The sequence below is a fragment of the Schistocerca cancellata genome, chromosome 4 (genome assembly GCF_023864275.1).
Source record: "Schistocerca cancellata isolate TAMUIC-IGC-003103 chromosome 4, iqSchCanc2.1, whole genome shotgun sequence".
NCBI lineage: Eukaryota > Metazoa > Arthropoda > Insecta > Orthoptera > Acrididae > Schistocerca > Schistocerca cancellata.
Genome location: NC_064629.1, coordinates 633384551 through 633407844, shown reverse-complemented (window position 1 = coordinate 633407844; position 23294 = coordinate 633384551). Strand labels below are relative to the sequence as shown.

Genomic DNA, 23294 nt, shown 5'->3' with positions numbered 1-23294 from the left:
CAACCTCCAGTCTTACATAATTGTTGCCCCTGAGCAGAAAACAGCACGTAGGTCGTGAATCCGTTATCTTGAGGCTGTAAGAAACTGTTAGCGAGGAACTGATATTACGCGAATAATGAAATTTTCAATTTTTTGTTTATATGAGATGCCCTTCACTTTTAATAGCACAAAATGAGAAACTATAGAATTACATTTCACTTTAGAGTCGCAAATAATTTTCATTCTTCAACAAAATAATGAACTGCGTATTTTACAAATTACTGTCACACTGTTCTCAAATAAATGTCGAAATAACCAGGGTTCACTAATAAAGTATTATCTGACATCTACCGCGGCACACAACACATCTGTCCGATACTGCTGAACCATACATGATCTTACAGCCGAACCACTTCGCCCGCCATCCATGTTAGGTGCGATCCGAAGATTGCCGAAGTGCTTCGTCTGTCTTTTCGTTTAGCCGTTTTTTACTATTCTGCTGGTTAGTGATTCTTCTGAAATAATGGAATGATAGCACGCTATTGAGAGATGCTTTAATATGAAATGCAAGTAAATACGCTCGTCAGTTTTTCTAAAATTAGTAACAAGATTATTGTTTTGGAGGGAAAATTCGGAACGCAGCAGCCAGTCACGGAGAAGGACCACAATTTAGGCGGTCTTTCTCACGATAACCGTACCGAGCAAACCCTCTGTCATCGGTACCTCACACCAAATTATGTCACCTTATCACTGCTGCCTCCTCAACCGCTCTAAGAGCTTCTTGTAGCCGAATATGATGGCTGTAAAGCCAGAAACATTACACCTTGTCGCGATTTTTTAAAGAGAAAACGAGAACTTCTGTACCTGTAAACACGAAAAGATATCCCTCCCCAGGGAGTGTATTTCATTCCCTGTTGTGGAAAAAAGAAGAAGATAAAAAGAAGTAGAATGAATCCCTGTGGCTTCAGTGAATCAGAAGAAGGGCGCCTTTGAGATCCCATTAGAGCCTCTCTGCTGTGAAGTGATTTGCGCGCCGGGAAATGGAACGGCAGCGTGCTGGCGAAGTCGGCAGCTCGCCGCTCTCTACTTACCGACCCATATCTCCGCCCTTTCTGTTGCGACTGCTGAAAGGAAAAACTCCACGTATTCAGAATGACAAATTATTCTTACTGATTGAAAAATTACGTGCTGTGACCCTCTGAATAAATTAAAATTGCAAAACATAAAGGAATTCACTTTATTTTTTACCTGTACCTCAGTCACGCGGTCTGTTAGAGGAAAACAACATGAAACCTAGCGCAGTTTTCAGTTTTTAACTTTTTCAGTAATTATCACAAAACTTCATTTGCAAGTTAGTCAGGACACTATTTTATTATCGTAAACATTTCGTATGAATTTTCAGTTCAACAATAGTAAATTAATACCCTTTACGACCAGTAATGTATTGTGAAACGATACGCTAATGCATTTCAAACACCATATACCTGTAGGAGAGAAGATATTCAATAAGGCTTTATTGTTAGGAAGAATGTAGCAGATCATTAGTTACAGTGCAAGGGAGCTCATGACACTGTGTTTGCATCCTGATCATTATTTAAGCTGTTAGCCAGATCGTTGCAACACCTTTCTATTATGCCAAGATAGAGCATAACATTGTGCGTCGTCACTCGTGTCTCTTCACCTGTAACACGCAGAAACCAAACAATACGTTACGTTACAGCTAGTATAATAGAGAAATTAATTGTATATTACTAGTATGCGTTACGACTAACAAGTGAGCCACTCAATCAGACTTCTGGCTAAACAGATTTTATACGTTTAGCTAGGATATTTTCGCGACGTGCTTGAGACAAAACACCGGCCGGGGTGGCCGAGCGGTTCTAGGCGCTACAGTCTGGAACCGCGCGGCCGCTACGGTCGCAGGTTCGAATCCTGCGTCGGGCATTGATGTGTGTGATGTCCTTAGGTTAGTTAGGTTTAAGTAGTTGTAAGTTCTAGGGGACTGATGACCTCAGAAGTTAAGTCCCATAGTGCTCAGGGCTATTTGAACAATTTTTGGGACAAAACGTTATGAACACCAATCGAACGTTGAAAATAGCAGCTCAAATTTCTCGTATTTTTTTATAATTATTGCAACATTGTCTATATCCTGAGAAAGCGGTATGAAAAACGTTTATAACTAGCCAGTTGTAAATCGTTCCTGCAAATTGTTTGATCGACCACTGGAGTAGTGTGCTTTTCCTCGTCCGTTCGGCAGCTTTCCGTTTCTGCTAAGTTTCTCTATGAGTGGAACAAACTGTTGATGCTACGATTACTTTAGTGATCGTCCTAAGAACATAGTTGTAAGTGTTTGCGAAACAATCCAGTTGCGCTAATTTCACTCTTCTGGTTTCCTAAATGACAAAAACCAAAATTAGTTCGAACAGAAACAATTTTAGTATTATTTATCTCACAAACGCCAATTCGAGGAAAGAAACGTGGAAATCTAGAACGGACATGGTTTGCGTTTAAAGCTTAGACGTTCTTCACATATGGTTTAAATATAATAATAGTGGCAATAACTGATACCTCTTTTAATACGGGGCACCCTAGCATAAAACAGGATAAAACCTCTCTAAGGCTAAGAATACAGTCATTACCTCTCTACTGAGTTCAGTTCCTCTGAAATTTTCAACGTTATTTGTAAATTGTGATGTAAGCAACATTTCCAAAGTAAGGCGTCAAATGATATTTTAAGGGCCAGTCCAACGAAATCGAGACAGGCGGAAAAAAATAAGTAAACTAGTTATTATTTCAAACGTAATCTCCATAACTCTTAATACACTGATAATGTGAGAATAGTTTTGGAGCCCTGAAGAAAGTTATTCGTGGCCGCCTATTTGCTTCTGACGAACAGCTGCACGCCTGGGTACAATCATAGTTCCCTGTGCTACAACAAGCGCTTCTCCAGGTAGGCAACTACCGCCTTGCTCACAGATGAATAAATGCATTAACATTTATGGAGATTACTATGGAGATAATAAGAAGATTACTTCATTATTTCTGTGTCCCGCTTTCATCTGACTGCCCCTTATACTAAGCAACAGTTCCTCACGAAAGTAGTGACGTCATATACCATTCCGTTGGAATAATGTTAGATGAGAACAAGCTGTCGGTAGGCAGTCCGAAGGGAAATTAATAAACGCAGTACGCTGAAGTTAAAGATCTCTTTTCCATTTCATCGTAGATTAGAAAGCTGTTAATTTTAAATGAGATAACTGCTTCCTCTTCTTGCCTTGTTTGTCATTTTCCTATATAAGTTCTCATCATTGTTCACAATGTTAAATATTAAATGTTTTACTGTGCCCCTGATTTCGTAACACGATATAAATTCAGAATGTCTGTCATGCGCATTTATCCATTCGCAGTGGGATGTAGTGACAAATGTGAATGTGTTGGGAGTAATTTGCTTCTGGCGCTTATTCAGGTACTCCAATCTAGGTCATGTAAAGTTGTTTGGCACTGTTAGCCAGCAGTACACAATAAAGGATCGACAGCATGACATTACTGAAAAAAGTTTCTGGCCGAACGAATATTGCGGCAACTCGAGGACACCTGTTGCTCGCGTAGCAGGAGAAATTACGTAATTTTGCACGCCATCAATAAACGCTTTGTGTTTCTAAAGACGAAATTCTCATCTCAGATTAGCGTTTGAAGATGCTTTTTATCCCACTCTACGGTAAGCGCGTAACACTTATTGTAACAGTGCAAGGCAACCAACATATCTGTGAGTATGAAATTATTTTACTGATATAGAAGCCCACTCCCTCTAACTAAAACTTTTTTTAAGACATAAATGAGTGTCAAATTCTTAACCCTGATTTTGTGCAAATCATCGTTATACAGTAGATACAAAACAGTGACCGTAGATTGATTCTTCAGCTAAGGTCTCAAGACTGATAAACAGTTAATTTCGATCATAAAATTTTATTCTTGTAACTGCTATTATGAAGTAATCTAACTGACATTTAATTAAATTCTACCGCATTCCAAAACAGCACCGTGGTTATTAAGTCAGACTAGCTGGTCCCTAGATACCTGTAGTGTTTTTTATTGTAAGAGTGTGCACTGAAATAGCTCAGACGAATCTAAGCGTTAATGTGATTTATTTTCGCATCTTTCACGTCACGATTTTCACCGTTTTCCGAATGAAATAGTTTCTGTTTTACTCGAAGCTCAGAAAAAATTTGGCTACCACAGGTTTACCTCTATTAGATATGATAGATATTAGTCTAGGATTTAACTAGATAGTTCTTATGAATGCGTATGGGTAGAGATTCTACTTGGCAACCGGAATAAATTTATAATTCCTTACCGATCTCCTGACCGAGCATCTATCCTTGGGGATCAGGTCCACCACTAGATACAGATTGTTTTTCCTCGGCACAGTGTCATCTACCAGCAGGACAATGCAACGTGACATACAGTTTGCAGTGTACGCGCGTGGTTCAAAGAGCACCACGACGAGTTTGTCATACTCCTCCGACCACCAGAACCCCCGGATTTAAACCGAGGCGAGAATCTGCGCTGCCACCTCGATAAGTCTGTTTGTGCAATGGATCCTCAACCGAGGAACTCAGCAGTCCACATGGCTCCACATCCCTGTCGGTACCTTCCAGACCCACACTGACTCTCGTCCTGCACGTCTTGCAGTTGCCTGCGCTGTAAAAGGTGGTTATTCAGGCTTTTGATAGGTGGTCACATAACACGACTGATCAGTGTATATCTGGAACGGGCGAATGTTCTCTCATCGGATTGGCTGGCACATACTATAGCCATAGCCAATAAGCTTCGTGATTTGCCTCATTGATTATTCCCCAGTTCCGAATACATTATAATCGGATTCCAAACTTCGTATTTTCCGTAAGGAAATATACTGCAGATAATATCAACTCTACTTGTCTTATATAGAGAAGAAAAGATTTGTTCTCTATGAATCTTAAAATTGTCACTTCACATTAAGCATGTATTACCTTTGTATTGTACATACGGTCGTTCATAATGAATTAATAACAAGTTTCAAGGTTCTTCCGTCACATTCAAGCTGCATTCACGTCATCACTCTTTGTAACAGCATAACAAATGAAAATAATAATGTCAAACATCTGGAAGAGTAATTACTACTTGAAAACTGAAATATTACGTAACGCTCAACATTATAAGCAAACTATTGCCTAATTAACTATTTAGCCCCAGGTGTTTAAGTCATTTTCTGCTGTATGTACAAAAATATATTATGCGTCAGGATGTCGTTTATAGTGGAAGTTATATAATTTACGGTTTTTTTTTTAATTTTAGGTTTCTTCAAAATTATTTCAAGCATAGAACTGAAACTTGCACAGCTGTTAACCATTGTTACACTGAAAGGCTATATAAGAATTAGTCTACATTGGCGTATGAGAAATCACTTTATTGATTCACAGGTATTTGTGTTTTTTAAATGATCTGCGAAGTGTACTCACGTGACGAGGCCTGCAACCAACAAGAGAGGACAGAGGCGATAGATGCCAAATTTCCAATGCGAGAATGCGTTCTGTTACCCACGAAAAGAAGACGAATTCTACTACCACTTTTCGCACCACACAGATACCTTGTCTGAGTCATTTAGCAGTTGGTTTTGATCTCCTGATGACTTTACGAGACGGTAAATGACAGCATCATATGGAAACAAGATGGCTGCTTAGATGGTATCCTAAAACATTTACATGCATATGAAACAGTAGCAGACTTGTAACACCTCCTTGGGGAGCACCAGATATTACTTTTATTTTACTTGGTGCCTTCCCTGCAGCAACCACGAACTTTGATCTTTCTGACAGGATATCACGAATCCAGTCACACAACTGAAACGATATGCTATAGGCACGCAATTGATTAAGATCCGCTTCTGGGGAACGCTTTCTAAAGCCTTTTGGATCTCTAGAAATATGGAATAAATTCGAGATCCCCTATCGAAAGTACTCATTACTCGGTACGAATAAAGAGCTAGTTCTGTTTCTCAACAGCGATATTTTTTTGAATCCGTGGTACTGTGTCAAGAGATCGTTTTCCTCGAAGTAATACATAACATTTGAACACAGTATAAGTTCCAAAATCCTACTGCAAATCGACATTAGCGAAGTAGGTCTGTAATTCTTAGAATTACTCCTACTTCCTTTCTTGAGTGTTGGCGCGACCTTTACAGCTTTGTAGTCCTTAGATGCGGATCTTTCATGGAGTGAGCCGTAGTATAAGATTGCTAAGTACTCAGCTATTAAATCAGTATTCTCTTAAAGGATTCTGATTGGTATACAGTCTGGAACGGAGAACTTTCCATTATTAAGTGATGTAACGTGATTTACTCCACCGAGGATATCTTCTTCTAAGTTTCTCCTATTGGCAGCAGTTCTTGATTCGAATTCTGGAATATTTTCTTCCTTCCCGTTGGTGAAGTAATTTCGGAAGACCGTCTGTCTTAACTCAGCTATAGTGGCACTGTCACCGGTAACATTACCACCGCTATTGCGCAATGGAAGTGTTGATTATGTCTCTTCACTAGTTTAATTCACATACGACCAGAATCTCTTTGGATTTTCTGCCTGATTTCGAGACAGTGTTTTGCTGTGGAACTATTAAAAGTATCTTACCATGAAGTTCGCACTAAATTTCGAGCTTCTGCAAAAATTCGCTAATATTAGGAATTTTGTTTTATTTTAATTTGATATGCTGACTTCATTCCTCCTGCAAAAGTATTGTGACTTGTTTAGTGTTTCATGGTGGGTCAGGTCCGTTTCTCATTAATTTAATTGGTATAGATCCCTCCACTGCTGTCTGTACTATTTCTTTGAACTGAAAGCCACATCTTGTCTATTCTTAAGTAGTTAATTCGGAAGGAAAGGAGGCTGTCTCTTAGGAAGCCGTCAAGCAAATTTTTATCAGATTTTTTAAAGTTTATTTTTGGTTTCTTTGGATGTTACGGTGTTCAGTCTTGTTACAACGACCTTATGGTTGCCAATCCCTGTGTCCGACATAACGCTGCCTCTGTGTTCGGGATTCTTTGCCGCTAAGAGGTTAAGTATGTTTTCGCAACTATTTACATCGAGTGGGCTCCTGAACTAAGAGTTGAAACTAATTTTCAGAGAAATGATGTTTTACGCCTACCACCGAATTTAAACATGTATTTTCTTCAACATGTCGAGCCTATATCGAAATAACCGTCAAGTATAATTGTACAAATACGTATTTGAATTGCATGTGTACCTTATTTGAACTGCTCAACAGCTCAGATTCTCGCCTGGGTTTACATCCAGGGGCCTCTGATGGCCAGAGCAGTATGACAAACACATCCTGGTGCTCTTTGAACCACGCGCGTACACTGGAATCTGTATGTCACGTTGCATTGTCCTGCTGGTAGATGCCACTGTGCCAAGGAAAAACAAGCTGTATCTAGGGGTGGACCTGATCCCCAAGGATAGAGGCATACTTGTGTTAATCCACTGTGCCTACTGGAACGGTGGGATCACACCAGGAATGCCATTACCTAGACCATAACGCTCCCCTCTCCTGGCTGGGCCCTTCTGACGGTCGTTTCAGGGTGTTTGCTTTCAAACGTTTCACGCCGTACACGTCAACGGCCATCTGTTCGATGGAGCATAAAACGTGATCCTTCCGAAAAGGGCACCTGTTACCCTTCAGTGGACGTCCAGTGGTGGTATTGCCGTGCAAATTCCAGACTTCGTTGCCGATGAAGAGCAATCAGCATAGTCGTACGAACAAGGCGCCACTGCGGAGGTCCGTACGAGCAACGTCCACTGAGCGATCGTTGAGGGATCACTGGTGGCAGCCCCTTGGTTTATCTGGACGGTCAGTTGCTCAACAGTTGCATGACTATTCGCCCGTAGACGTCTCTGCAGTCGTATTTCACCCCTGTCATCTGTGACCTGTGGCGCACTGCTGTTGCCTCGGCGCCGAATTTGGAGAGCGACATTTAGCTACGCACGGTATACGTTAACCACGGTCGCATGCGTATTCATCTCTTGCGCTACCTCTACGTTTCTTTCCCTCCATGCTTCCCTCCAATACTAAATTGGTGATCCCTTAGTGCCTCAGAACATGTCCTACCAACCGATCCCTTATCTAGACAGGCTGTGCCACAAATTCCTCTTCTCCCCAATTCTATTCGGTACCTCCTCCTTAGTTTGTCTTCAGCACTCTTCTGTAGCACCATATTTCGAAAGCTTCTATTCTCTTCTTGTCTGAAATATTTATGGACCATGTTTCACTTCCATACATGGATACACTCCATACAAATACTTTCAGAAAATACTTCCTCACACTTAAATCTACATTCGTTGTTAACAAATTTCCCTTCTTCAGAAGGGCTTTCCTTGCCATTGCCAGTCTACATTTTATATCTTCTATACTTCTACCATCATCAGTTATTTTGTTTCCCAAAGAGCAAAACTCATCTACTACTTTAAGTGTCTCAGTTACTAATCTTTCTGTTTCTTCTCCATGATTTTAATTCCTACTCAAAATTTTTCTTTTATTTCCTTTCCTGCTTGCTCAGTATATAGATTGAATAACATCGGGGATAGGCTACAATCCTGTCTCAGTACCTTCCCAACCACTGCTTTCCTTTCATGCCCTCGACTCTTATAACTGCCATCTGGTTTCTGTACAAATTGTAAGTAGCCTTTCACTCCCTGTATTTGACCCCTGTCACCTTCAGAATTTCAAAGGGAGTATTTCAGTCAACATTGTCAACATCTTCCTCTAACTCTACAAATGCTAGAAGCGTAGGTTTTCCTTTGCTTAATCTGTCTTCTAAGATAAGTCGCAGGATCAGCATTGCCACACGTCTAGGCTACAAAATTCTACGTGGCATGCTATGCAACCATAATTCCGACAATTTCATACTATTAAATGTCAATGAATTGCATTTTATTGAGCGAGCATATCAAAACTGATAACAACTGTTGAACTAAATGGTTCAGACGGCTCTGAGCACTATGGGACTTAACTTCTGAGGTCATCAGTCCCCTAGAACTTAGAACTACTTAAACCTAACTAACCTAAGGACAACACACACATCCATGCCCGAGGCAGGATTCGAAGCTGCGACCGTAGCGGTCGCGCGGTTCCAGACTGTAGCGCCTAGAACCGCTCGCCACCTCGGCCAGCTCTGCCACCAGGTGCAAGTCTTGGTTCAGGTGATGTCACAATGGGCGACTTGCTCGTCGGTGATGATGAGATGATGATAGCACAACACCCAATCCACGAGCGGAGAAAATCTCCAACCCGGCCGAAAATCGAACCCAGACTCACTACATCGTAGGCAAACACATTACTACTTAGCTAAGCAGACGGACAAAAGTTGTGGTTATCTGGAGTGGGGATGGTGATTTTATGCGCATTCTGAATGCTAATGTTAAATTATGATATGTGCATGAACGTTCGGTCCACTTTCCAGTGGAATAGGGAAGAAAATGATTAGTTTCCGCACAAGGTACCGTCCGCCATGCACTACTCGGTGGCTTGCGGATTATGTAAATATAAATAAGGAATCCTCTTTGTAGAAGTGAGCAAAGTTTTATGCACCGTGCTGACACACAATACAGCCTGTGTTTTAAACTAGTTTTCCTGGTTAAACTATGTTTTATATGCAGCTCCAGGGCAGGATCTGGTGCTAACAAAACTCACAGAGATACACAATGTGATCGAAAGTATCCACACACCTAGCTGAAAATGACTAACAAGTTCACGGCGCCCTCCATCGGTAATGTTGGAACTCAGTATGGTGTTGGCCCACCCTTAGCCTTGATGACAGCTTCCACTCTCGCAGGCATACTTCAATAAGATGCTGCAAAGTTTCTTGAAAAATGGCAGCCCTTTCTTCACGGAGTGCCGCACTGAGGAGAGGTATCAATGTCGGTCGGTGAGGCCAGGCACGAAGTCGTCGTACCAAAACATCCCAAAGGTATTCTATAGTATTCAGGACAGGACTATGTGCAGGCCAGTCCATTACGGGGATGTTATTGTCGTGTAACCACTCCGCCATAGGCCGTGCATTATGAACAAGTCCTCGATCGTGTTGAAAGATGCAATCGCCATCCCCGAATTTTTCTTCAGCAGTGGGGAGCAAGAAGGTGCTTAAAATATCAATGCAGGCCTTTGATGTGATAGTGCCACGCAAAACGACAAGGGGTGCAAGCCCCCTCCATGAAAAACTAGATCACACCATAACACCCCGTCTACGAATTTTACTGTTGGCACTACACACGCTGTCAGATGACGTTCACCGGGCATTCGCCATACCCACATTCGGTCATCAGATCTCCACATTCTGTACCGTGATACGTCACTCCACACAATGTTTTTCCACTGTTCAGTTGTCCAATGTTTACGCTCCTTACACCAAGTGAGGCGTCGTTTGACATTTACCAGTATGATGTGTGGCTTATGAGCAGCCGCTCGACCACGAAATCCAAGTTTTCTCACCTCCGGCCTAGCTGTCATAGTACCTGCAGTGGATCCTGATGCAGTTTGGACTTCCTGTGTGATGGTCTGGATAGATGTATGCCTATTACACATTACGACCCTCTTCAACTGTCGGTGGTCTCTGTCAGTCAGCAGACGAGGTCGACCTGTACACTTTTGAGCTCTACGTCTCTCTTCACGTTTACTCTTCACTATCACATCGGAAACAATGGACCTAGGGACGTTTAGGAATGTGGAAACCTCACGTACAGACGTATGAAACAAGTGACACCCAATCACCAGACCACTTTCGAAGTCCGTGAGTTCCACAGAGTGCCCCATTCTGCTGTCTAACGATGTCTAATGACTACTGAGGTCGCTGATATGGCGTACCTGACAGTAGGTGGCAGCAAAATGCACCTAATACGAAAAACATATGTTTTTGTGGGTGTTCGGATACATTTGATCACATAGAGGAAGTGAATAAATTCTAGTAGACAGAAAAACACCATACCATCGCAGAAGGTATCACTCCAGTTGCTGATCAAGAAGCAGGCGCTAGATCAGGAATCTGAGACGCAGTTAAAGGTGAAGAAAAGGCCTTAAGTACATCGATTTCCAGGCAAATATCCTACTTGTATACAGGGCCCTGGTGGAGTAGATGGGCGTCAAAATGATGCAGCACTCAAAACAGTCACGATAGGTGATTGTCATGTATGCCGCAAAATTTTGATCATTGCTAGCCGTTTAGACGAACGCATACTGAGCGCGTTATAGTGTGGAATTAAACACTTTACGGTTTGCGTATGGCAATTGCTAAATGTTCCACGACTGCGCAGTACGGTAGAGGATCAGAAGCCCAATACGACAGGTGCTGTAGAGACCTATAGTGGCAGCAAAACAAGGCCAGAGGTCATAGGTCACTCACGGAAAATGCTGACTGGCGGAATCACGACATGCGAAGTTGCACTGCGTCGCCGCAAGTACACGGAAGGGTAGAAATGAGACAGCAGTAAGGTGTGAACGAGATGGTCATACCACAGCCGACGTGAAGGACAATACAACAGTTTCACCGAAAGGGTAAGGTTACCGAAAACAGAAGCGTGTGTTGAGAAAACATCACGACTAAACTACAGTGAGAAAGATAAGGGGACGCCGGCCACGAATAGAAGTACAGGCACTTCTAGATTATGTTACTGGGAATCGGTTATGCTAGAAGGTATCGATTATCAAGTGCAAAAGCTAGTTTGAAAGGAAAAGCCGATATTCAACGTGAGTGAGAGCCCACTGATATGTCGACAGAATGTCATTACAATGAACTGGTAAGAGGCACAACTAAGGTGCAAGAGTCACCAGCATCGAATGCGCGTCGAAAAAGAATCTACATGACGATACAGATCATACTGAGTAATGGTAAAAGAACTTCAGGTAAATGCGTTTGGAAGTAGTGTCCTGTCGCTCTACTTATTTTTTGGCAGTGGTGAACTGACTGAGAGACCCGTGGGAATTAGTTGGATTATAAACACGGTCAAACATGCAGGTTGTACATTTTAACTGAGGACACTGAAATATCTCGAAAACCACACATCGAATCAAAAAATGTCTTTGAGGGGAACATCCAATGATACCACACTCGATCCCCCACCCCATCCCGTGCGTGGGTAGCGGGGGCCAACTTTGAAATCTTCATTGGGAACCCTCGCTTTTTATTGCAAATTACGATTCTACGGGAAAATATACATACGTTCGCCACAGATACCGCTGTAAAGGGAGCAACAGAAATGGATACACAATCGTAATTTACGACATTCTACTCAGTGGCCCTTGAATATAAAATGGCATGTGGGATCCAACCTCCATGCTGAGAGGATAAGACAGGCCAGTATTTCATAACGTCTGATGCAAAACGCCATTCGCAACGTTGTATTCCTCTGATATATCGAACACGAGACTACTCGCTGCTCCACTTTGGCAGCGGCTATAGGCGAACCCTACTCTACTTTTCCACTTGGGGTAAGTGTTCAAACTTAGTATTTGCAACTTCAATACACTTAGTGATCCGCTTTTCAAATCACCGTACACAGAACAGAAGTATATCTGCGGGAATGTCAGCACAAGTTTTTACGGTGCGGTCGACCATGTCTTGACAGCCTGTTAGCACTAGTTGGTACACCTTATCTCTTAAATATCCCCGCAGAAAAAAATCCGTCTACGGTAAACCCGGCGACCTGGCAGACCAATTAATGGGGACACCTCTGTCTATTCTATGTGCCGTTGATAAAATACCAACAAATGAGTTTGTTCCCCAAGATACCACACCATACGTTAACCGGCCATGGACGTTGATGGTCAACTTGCCGTAACCAGTGTGGATTGTCCACGTCGTCATTCACGAAACACTACCCAGTTATAGAAATCGGGGCCGTGGATTACGTGGTATGGATGATAAGAGGGTTGGAACTTAAACAGTGGCAACTATTTATTGACAACCGATACAAAAGAGTTACGTGTTTGCACCTGTCACTGTCCTTCAAAGTAGTCACCAGCGTTGTGTAGAGCCCGTTGCCAGCGATGAGGAAGGCGTAGTATACCGATAGCAGAGCCTGTTCTGTTGATGGTGCGAATGGAGCAGTCTACTGCCTCTCGAATCTCTGAAACAGTCCTGAAGTGACTGAAACGCTAATCCAACGAATGGCGTAATTATGGGTCACCGCGAAAGTCGAAAGTGCGTCAGAGCCCCAGTATGGTGAAAGTTATGGTGATTCTCGTGTATGATTGTGATGGTGTTATCCTAATGCATACCGTCAATGCACAGTATTACTGTTCGTTTTTGGAGCATCACCTGCGACCAGATTTGCGAAAGAAGCGGCAACACTTTCTGTGCAACCCACCCGTCATTTTGCACGACAATTCGCGGGCGCATACAGCGCAAGCTGTGGGTGCTCTGTTCGGTCGACGGGACTGGGAAGTACTGTACCATCCACCATACCCCCGGACTTAAGTTCTTGTGACTTTGATTTGATTCCGAAGATGAAGAAAACACTTCGTGGCATTCGCTTCAGAATTGTTCCAGAGATTCGGCAGGCAGTAGACCACTCCATTCGCACCATCAACAAAACAGGCTCTTCTAACGGTATATTACGCCTTCCACATCGCTGGCAACGGGTTCTACACAACGCTGGTGACTACTTTGAAGGACAGTAACAGTTGCAAACATGTAACTCTTTTGTATCGGTTATGGATAAATTGTTGCCACTATTTAAGTTCCAACGGTCGTACTTATGACGATGGGGTATTGTGATAAAACTACCTACAGACATATCGGACTAGCGGTGTAGTTGCCGGACGCTTATCCGTGGATTGTGGTACAGTGTCGCTAGTACAGCTATTTCATTAGTTGCTCATGTAACATGTTTGCTTCGTTTCCTTTTGCCGGTCTGTGCAGTGATATACATAAAAGTGTTCACAACCTTGTAAGAGAACGAACGAGAGAATAGCAGCCTCAACATTTCTCCTTCATTCTCCGCAAATCAGGATCATTTCAATATTTTATTCTGTGGCTGCAACATTCATCGTCCACTCCCACGTCTGTTCTCCAAATGATAGATAAATGTGCAGGCAATAAACACTGTGAAAGTATTTTAATGATTAGAGCCTCTATATGTTAACCGTCTGCACGGTACGTAAGCTCTGGTCGCAGTTCGCTACACGGCCACGGTGCCCCATCGAGTAGTCCCCTGTTCGATATGTTAGAGGAATGCAACGTTGCGGATGAGGTTTCCAATTACGAGTTATGAAATACCGGCCTGTCCTACCCACGTAGCATGGAGGTCGGGTCCCACGTGTCACTGGATATTCAAGGGCCATTGAGTAGAATGTCGTAAATTACGAGTATGTACCCATTTCTGTTCCTCCAATTACAGCGCCATCTGTGGCCAAATGAAGATAAGCCTTCCTACAAAACATATGTAGATTTTACCGTAGAATCGTAATCTGCAATAAGAATCAAAGTTGCCCTCCACGACCCACACACGTGGTGGGGTGGTGGGTCGATTGTGGTATCGTTGTAGGATATTCCCTCTCCCCAACCCCCCCCCCCTCACCCCGCACCAATAATTTGGAATTGTAACTTCTGTAACTTTTTTTGATCCGGTGAGTACCTTTCGTGATATTTCAGTGTCTTCAGTTAAAAAGAGCACACTGTATATTCAAAGGTATGGTCAGGGGAAAAATATAGATGTGTGTCCAATGCGCACAGTTGTCATGAACCCGAATGGCAATAGGACAGTGAAAGGATGGCCCACTCGTGTAATCGTACATGTTTCAAGAAGGATACGGCAATTGGAGTAGCTTCAGAACTCATCTGAGGAATGAGTGATGGTAGGTGCATAAAAGTTGGGTACAGGAAAGCGAGTGAGGTGGTACGAATTTGGATTTGCCTCCGGGAGAAGAAGCGAAAGGAAAATTCTATTAGGATCTGATACTAGGCTCGAATGTGTGGACAGTATTCCTTTATCATCCGACTGTGCCCATTAGAACTCTGCAGACCCGTAGCCCATGCGAGTTGTCTGCACCCAAGTGAACTGTGCAAGAAAGAGTGCGCGAATAAACTTCGCAAAGCTTAGCGGAAGTTGCCGAAGATGACTAACGCTGCCTTGTCGTATGATACAGCCGACTGAGCCTGTCCATGGCCACACGGATGTCACACGCTAGCTCACACACACACACACACACACACAGGCTGCGAATTTGTGATGTTTGTATTCGCGATGCGCTTCCCTTTCCACTTCACCTTGTACGTCCATCCTCATTCTGGTCAGTGCAGTTAACGTCATCAACTTTAACGAGTGCTATTCGTTCATTTGCTCGACTAACTAACAAGGCCAACTATGTAACTAAATTGAAGATTTTTGTTAATTCTAAACATTGTTGATACTCATAATCAGTTGTCACGTGTAAATACTTTTCATTTGTTCTGTCCAAACTATTTCCCATTATAGACTAAATGCGACCATTATTTCATCAGCCATTCACGCAAATTTACAGTTCTGCTAAAACGATGACTTTCAATAACATTTAGCATTCGATTACAGCTTTAATTTTCGTTATAATTTATCGTTCCCAGTGTCCAGTATACAGGGTGAGTCACCTAACATTACCGCTGTATATATTTTGTAAACCACATCAAATACTGACGAATCGATTCCACAGACCGAACGTGAGGAGAGGGGCTAGTGTAATTGGTTAATACAAAAAATGCACGGAAGTATGTTTTTTAACACAAACCTACGTTTTTTAAATGGAACCCCGTTAGTTTTGTTAGCACATCTGAACATATAAACAAATACGTAATCAGTGCCGTTTGTTGCATTGTAAAATGTTAATTACATCCGGAGATATTGTAACCTAAAGTTGACGCTTGAGTACCACTCCTCCGCTGTTCGATCGTGTGTATCCGAGAGCACCGAATTACGTAGGGATCCAAAGGGAACGGTGATGGACCTTAGGTACAGAAGAGATTGGAACAGCACATTACGTCCACATGCTAACACCTTTTTATTGGTCTTTTTCACTGACACACATGTACATTACCATGAGGGGTGAGGTACACGTACACACATGGTTTCCGTTTTCAATTACGGAGTGGAATAGAGTGTGTCCCGACATGTCAGGCCAATAGATGTTCAATGTGGTGGCCATCATTTGCTGCACACAATTGCAATCTCTGGGGTAATGAATGTCGTACACGCCGCAGTACATCTGGTGTAATGTCGCCGCAGGCTGCCACAATATGTTGTTTCATATCCTCTGGGGTTGTAGGCACATCACGGTACACATTCTCCTTTAACGTACCCCACAGAAAGAAGTCCAGAGGTGCAAGATCAGGAGAACGGGCTGGCCAATTTCTGCGTCCTCCACGTCCTGTGAAACGCCCGTCGAACATCCTGTCAAGCGTCAGCCTAGTGTTAATTGCGGAATGTGCAGGTGCACCATCATGCTGATACCACATACGTCGACGCGTTTCCAGTGGGACGTTTTCGAGCAACGTTAGCAGATCATTCTGTAGAAACGCGATGTATGTTGCAGCTGTTTGGGCCCCTGCAATGAAATGAGGAGCAATGAGGTGGTCGCCAATGATTCCGCACCATACATTTACAGTCCACGGTCGCTGTCGCTCTACCTGTCTGAGCCAGCGAGGATTGTCCACGGAGCAGTAATGCATGTTCCGTAGATTCACTGCCCCGTGGTTTGTGAAACCCGTTTCATCGGTAAACAGGTAGAACTGCAACGCATTCTCTGTTAATGCCCATTGACAGAATTGCACTCGATGATTAAAGTCATCACCATGTAATTGCTGATGTTGCGACACATTAAACGGCTGAAAGCGGTGACGATGCAGTATGCGCATGACACTGACTCAGTCCACCGGCTCTCGCAATGTCCCGTGTACTCATGTGTGGGTTCATGGCAACAGCAGCTAACACACCAACTGCACCCGCTTCTCCTGTGACGGGCCTGTTACGGACCCGTTTGCGTGCTACGACCATACCTGTTGCATACAGTTGGCGGTAGATGTTTTGCAATGTGCGGCACGTTGGATGCTCTCTGTCCGGGTACCGTTCTGCATACACCCTGCAGGCTTCAGCTGCATTTCGTCGACACTCGCCATAGATGAGTATCATCTCCGCCTTTTCAGAGTTCCAATACACCATGGTCACAGTTCCTACAGCACTACACTATCACAGACGTCTGGTAACACGGTGTACTACAGTTGGTCTGCGTGCGAAGACGAATGCAGAATAACAATAGCAGCAAGCGCTACATGCGAACACTGCGACAGCTAGACCAAACCACAACAGTGCAGTACAGCCACACTCGTAAACACGGTCGTCATCGTAAACATGTCCCTGCAGATGCTGCTCGCCGACCGTGACCCGTGTTTGTTACAACACGCAACTGAACGTCGGAGGTTTCAAGCGCCAAATTTAGGTAACAATATCTCCGGATGTAATTAACATTTTACAATGCAACAAACGGCACTGATTACGTATTTGTTTATATGTTCAGATGTGCTAACAAAACTAACGGGGTTCCATTTAAAAAAACGTAGGTTTGTGTTAAAAAACATACTTCCGTGCATTTTTTTATGGTTTGTATTAACCAATTACACTAGCCCCTCTCCTCGCGTTCGGTCTGTGGAATCGGTTCGTCAGTATTTGATGTGGTTTACGAAATATATCCAGCGGTAACGTTAGGTGACTCACCCTGTATAATTTCTCCATAGAAGACTTGAAATGTCGTGAGCTAAAACACATTCTAATTCTAAATGCATTATAACGCTTGCCGTCCCATTCGAGCCGTTACCTTGGAAGTATCTGGTTAGAGTCCGTGTTTCCTTAGCCGCGTTGCAGGGCCATTCGGCTGGTGCTCCGCTCTCAGCGAGTGGTCGTCCGCATGATGGCTACTAAGTAAACCGCCGGGCGCGTGAATCCATACCACCAGCAAAGCGGATAATGAGGAACGAACGTCGCTCACCCGAGTTCGCCACATAGATGCGCTACCCTAATGCCGTAACGACGGCCTGCAGATATGCCAGCGAGAGACGTATCAGTGGTAGGGGGGAGACGTCATCTCTTTATCACGAGGGAGACGAGCCCGCTGATAATCATAAAACAATCTTGAAAGAAGTATAAATCTACAAGGGACGTCAGATGATCCATAAGCGCTAAAGAACTCGAAACAACATGTAATGACGCCTACAGAGTAGAAGGAAATCATTAATCAGTTAATTTCCATGGAGAAAGATGTTGAAACAGATTTCAGAAATGAGGAACCATCGATCAGTTGTAAATGTCACACACAAGGTAGAACGTCTCAGAACAAGGCAATATTTTAAAGTTTTGTTTGTTTTTTGAAAAATCACATTTTCATGACAGAGTCACAACCGGTTGCGGCCATAATCGCTATCTTCAGATGCTAAAAAAAATCAAATGCTTATATTAATTGTTAAACCAAGTAATAATATTTTTACCAGGCCTGCTTGCGACCTAAGAAAAGTGCTATTTGATATTCAGGGTAGTTATAATTAAGCTTTCTCTGCTTGAGAGTGTCCCCATGAAAAACAAGTGATCGTAGGACAAGGAAACGTCGTGGAAATATTTGTAAGCACACATGGAAGAGAAATAACGAATAAACCACTGAAAGAGTCACCTTTTAATTTACACGTGACAGGGTATCATATGTTAATATTTATTACGTTTACGTTCCAGATTAAAAACGTTGCTCATTGTGACGACCATCTGCATCCACGACAGCCACGAACCGCATTATAGCTTGTTTGCAGCACTTTTCGAACATTGGACCATGGAAAGTTCAGCTGTTGTGACACAGCTCGTGCACTGCTTGATGATCGCACACTTTGTGGGGCCACGGGTTAATAATAAGAAATAGGAAATATTGTTCACCGTCTTTACGAGCTCCTGAAAACTATTTTTGTGGTCAGCCTGAAAGCGATGGAGAACATACCACAGTTTCCAGCCTGCAAGTCCACATTCTTGTTTTGTTCCCTGAAAGAAATGTTTCCACTCTCTCTTTGATCAGCTGGATCAGGAACTATGATTATCAATGAAAGTTTTAAGCCCTAACTGACTGATATATCTGATAAATTTTCACAGTAGTAATATTCCTCATAATAATAATAATAATAATAATAATAATAATAATAATAATGTCTCTATTAGTAGTTCAGAGGCGACCTCTACAGTAACTTCCCAATAAATGCTCTTTCATCCTGACTTCTAATGATCTAAGTTAATTGCTCGCCACAAAAGTGGAAAATAATCTCACCACTTGCCACGCGGTTTTGTTATCATTACGGGCGGCACACAAACAGTAACTTCCGCGAAATATAAGCGATCCAGGACGGTGTACAGTCCTCGCGAGTTCACTTACTATTTGTACCGAAAACATACGTTTCAGGCCGTATTTATATATGGGCGCAGCGGACGGCCGAAGGGAACTCCTACCGTCATCCGTTCTATAGTAGCATCTAAATGGCTGCTTCCTCGGACACATAATATTTTATAACACTGTTGTGTATTAATTCAGAACATTCAGAATTTTAGTATGAATGAAGGTAAGTAGCCTTTAATCAGAGAAAAAGTTTTAGCCCGCCTGCGTTTAAGCTCTGCCACCTAGAATTTTTAGAATGGGACTGACAGTAGAACATGACCTCTGTACTACGACTTTAAGAGACCTTGTAGTGATTGTTATTTACATCAGTGTCTTCAAACTTGTTATAACTCTAATATTTAATGGGTTTAATCACGTGCTGTGATCTAGTATTAACATAACTCATACTTAATCTACTACAAATAAGGACGTTTTTGTTCCAAATTTGGTTTTCAGTAAATTATCGGAAACTATTAGAGGTAACTTAATGGGGTTACATAGTTAAGGCTTATATATCAGACTGAAGCTTCATACGAATTTTTGGCTTTCTAGCTTTATTATTTAGGGCCACTTATTTTTTCTTAAAACGATGTATTAGGGAAAGGTATTCATCTGATCATTCTGATGTTCAACAGTTTAATCATTAATATACTGAAGCATATGCATGGGTTACTACCTAATTTGGAAAGGCCACTTTAACTTTTAATTTCATCCTAAGATTATGGTGCAATGGCCAGCCCGGTTAGCCGTGCAGTCTAACGCACGGCTTTCCGGATTGGAAAGGAGGGCCTGGTCCCCGGCACCAATCCGCCCGGCGATCTTGTGTCGACGTCCGGTTATCCGACCAGTCTGTGAATGGTTTTTAGGCGGTTTTCCATCTACAATGTGTGCTTGTTCTCCTTATTCCGCCTCAGATACACTATGTTGGCGATTGCTGCGCAAACAAGTTCTCCACGTAAGCGCACACCACCATTACTCTACCACGCAAACATAGGGGTTACACTTGGCTGGTGTGAGACGTTCCCTGGGAGGGTCCACCGGGCGCCGAACCGCACAATAACCCTGAAAGAGTGGTTCGGTGTGGGGCGGCGGAGGGGTGAAGTGGACTGCGGTAGTCGTCGTGGGGTTGTGGACCATTGCGGCTGCGGCGGGGACGGAGCCTCTCCGTAGTTTCTAGGCCCCCGGTTAACATACAATACAATACAATGGTGCAATACTTCCATGTTACGCAAAGGCGCGTTATAATGACGTGCAGCTTGTAGCAGTGAACTGGGGTACGTCCCGGATCACCTGCTCGCCTCTGTACCTCTCAAATGATACAGCGTTTGTTTCGTCCACAACTGCGTCCAACATTCTCAGACATACCAACAGCAACTCTTCAATAATCTGTGGCACAACTGGATGTCAGCCTCTCCAAGGAGCAATTCCCAAATCATCAATTAATTCGAAATTCCAAATCATGTTCTTCAATCTCCGTGCGGAAAGGGGATCTTCCGTATGCCTTTAATGCGTTCATACTCACGAAGAGCAGCACCACTGTTGCTGTTGTGATAAAAAAGCTTTAAGAGTAAAGCTCTGCTCACTTTGTCCAGGCTTATGTTGACTGCATGGTGCTGCAATGCACACTAATGTTTGTGTTTCAACCCTGCGTCGCCGTACCACTACCGGCGCCTAACAGCAAGACACGAAACTAACACTACTAACAATGCAAACCCTGCAACGGTGTCTGGACGTCATCCCTATAAAATTGTGTATCTATGCAGTCGTTAGTTTTCGGCGCCGCACATCTGGTTGCTAGACGTTTAGCCACTGCCAATAAACTTAGAAGAGACGATAAGGAGTGGAAGACAAGGGCAGTATTCTGCTTTAGCTCGCTATACACTTCTTCTAGCTGCGAGGTGTGTTTCATTTGCTGGGCAGATGCTAGCAGATAACGGAGCGGACCGTGCAGCACTCGGTCACAGGAAGGCCACATGGTCAGCCGGAGTAGGTATGTAAGACGCAGTGACTCCGTCAGCTGAATAAATCGTCGTAAACAGTAAAATGTGCGTCTGTTGCAGACTCATTCTGCTCACTAAGAAGTTTGTCTGGCTCCTTCCGTTTCGTAATACATATAAATCTCCAGTTCTACTAAAATATCTAACCGTTAATTTATTTCAACTTCATGTAAAATTTCTAGTTGCTCGTCAAAGTTACCAATATTAGTCCCTCCTTTTGCACATGAGACCCTAATGATGTCTCATTGATGGACTAGGTGTGCTCTTTAAATCTCATCACGGCATGATATTTTATAGACTCCAAATTTACCGTATTTATTATTCTTATTTGACAATTTATGACGCAGTCGTCGTCCGTGGTGGCCGAGCGGTTCTGGCGCTATAGTCTGGTACCGCGAGACCGCTACGGTCGCAGGTTCGAATCGTGCCTCGAGCATGGATGTGTGTGATGTCCTTAGGTTAGTTAGGTTTAAGTAGTTCTAAGTTCTAGGGGACTGATGACCTCAGAAGTTAAGTCCTACAGTGCTCAGAGCCATTTGTACCATTTTTATGACGCAGTCGTGTTTTTATATCACTGGATCTCCTGAACGCAGTTCTAACCTCTCTTCTCCGTAATGTGTGCTCAGCTCTCTCTTATGCACTGAAGAGCCAAAGAAACTGGTACACTTGCTTAATATCGTGTTGCGCCCCCGCGAGCACGAAGTGCCGCAGCTCGACGTGGCATAGATTCGACTAATGTCTGAAGTAGTGCTGGAGGGAACTGACACCATGAATCCAGCGGGGCTGTCCATAAACCCGTAAGAGTACGAAGGGATGGAGATCTCTTCTGAACAGCACGTTGCAAGGCATCCCAGATGTGCTCAATAATATTCATGTCTGGGGAGTCTGGTGGCCAGCGGAAGTGTTTAAACTCAGAATAGTGTTCCTTGTAACGTAGTAACTACGTTAGTAGTACTGTATAAATATCTCTACTCTATTTTGCAATTTTATTTAAACTCTTTAACAGTAATTTTAATAATAATAATAATGTAAGGGCTTTACTCAAATTTATACCAAAATAATTCAGGCCATCCTGAAGGTGACGTGAATTAATATATTTTCGTTATTAATCAAAGTAAATGTAAACGAGAGTATGCGGAAGGCAGTGGGCAGGCATACGTCGAACGATCGGTATAGAAGGCTCAGAGTCATATCGAGCGGGAAGGCGCACTGGTTGAAGTGGCCGGATGTAGACGAGAGTGGCAGTTGCGCGGGGAAATTATTGGTTTCTAGTACCTTGTAGAATGATATCAGCGTAGTAATACCGCTCCGGTATCAGAAAGCGCGCGGGATTGTGAATGCCGAGGGGAACACCCAACCCCCCTGTAGAACTTCGATGGCGGTTTTGCGAGATATCGGCGTCGAAAGAAAATAGGCCCACTTGTTCTTAACTCTTCAGGTCAAGATAAATATATTTTACATGTAATCTAAAGCGCATAACTGAGGACAGGGCTTAAGAAAACGATCTCCTGTCTTACATGCTATTTTCTTTCATTAGTTTATAAAATAAGTAACGACATAGTACTCAACGGGCCAGAGGTACGAATAAAGTAGAGGGCGGCGCTCCTTCTGGCGTTGGCGCTTTCCCTCTGGAGAGTCGCTGTCGATCCTTCATGGTGGACAGACCCGTACCTGCCCGCTCCGATGAAAATCTAAATTTATTCGGTCAGTCCGTACTATTACAGTACAAATGACTTTCCAGGCACTGCTCCGAGTGTCTGGAACACCAGCTGAGTAGCAACAGGTTATTCCGCAATTTAATACGCCAGCAAAAGCGTATCCGAGGCTGTGATTTTGGTTCGGAGGTTTGAAGTTTCATTGGAACTGTGG

General features: G+C 43.2%; 1 protein-coding gene across 1 annotated transcript in view; it reads right to left on the bottom strand.

Moving 5' to 3' along the window:
• Positions 1 to 1541: 1541 nt before the first annotated feature.
• Positions 1542 to 23294, bottom strand: part of LOC126184356 (coiled-coil domain-containing protein 63) — a 68992-nt gene continuing 47239 nt past the window's right edge. The window contains exon 4 of the mRNA XM_049926736.1: positions 1542 to 1660. Coding sequence (XP_049782693.1) covers positions 1542 to 1660 — 119 coding nt within the window. The remainder of the gene's footprint in view (positions 1661 to 23294) is intronic.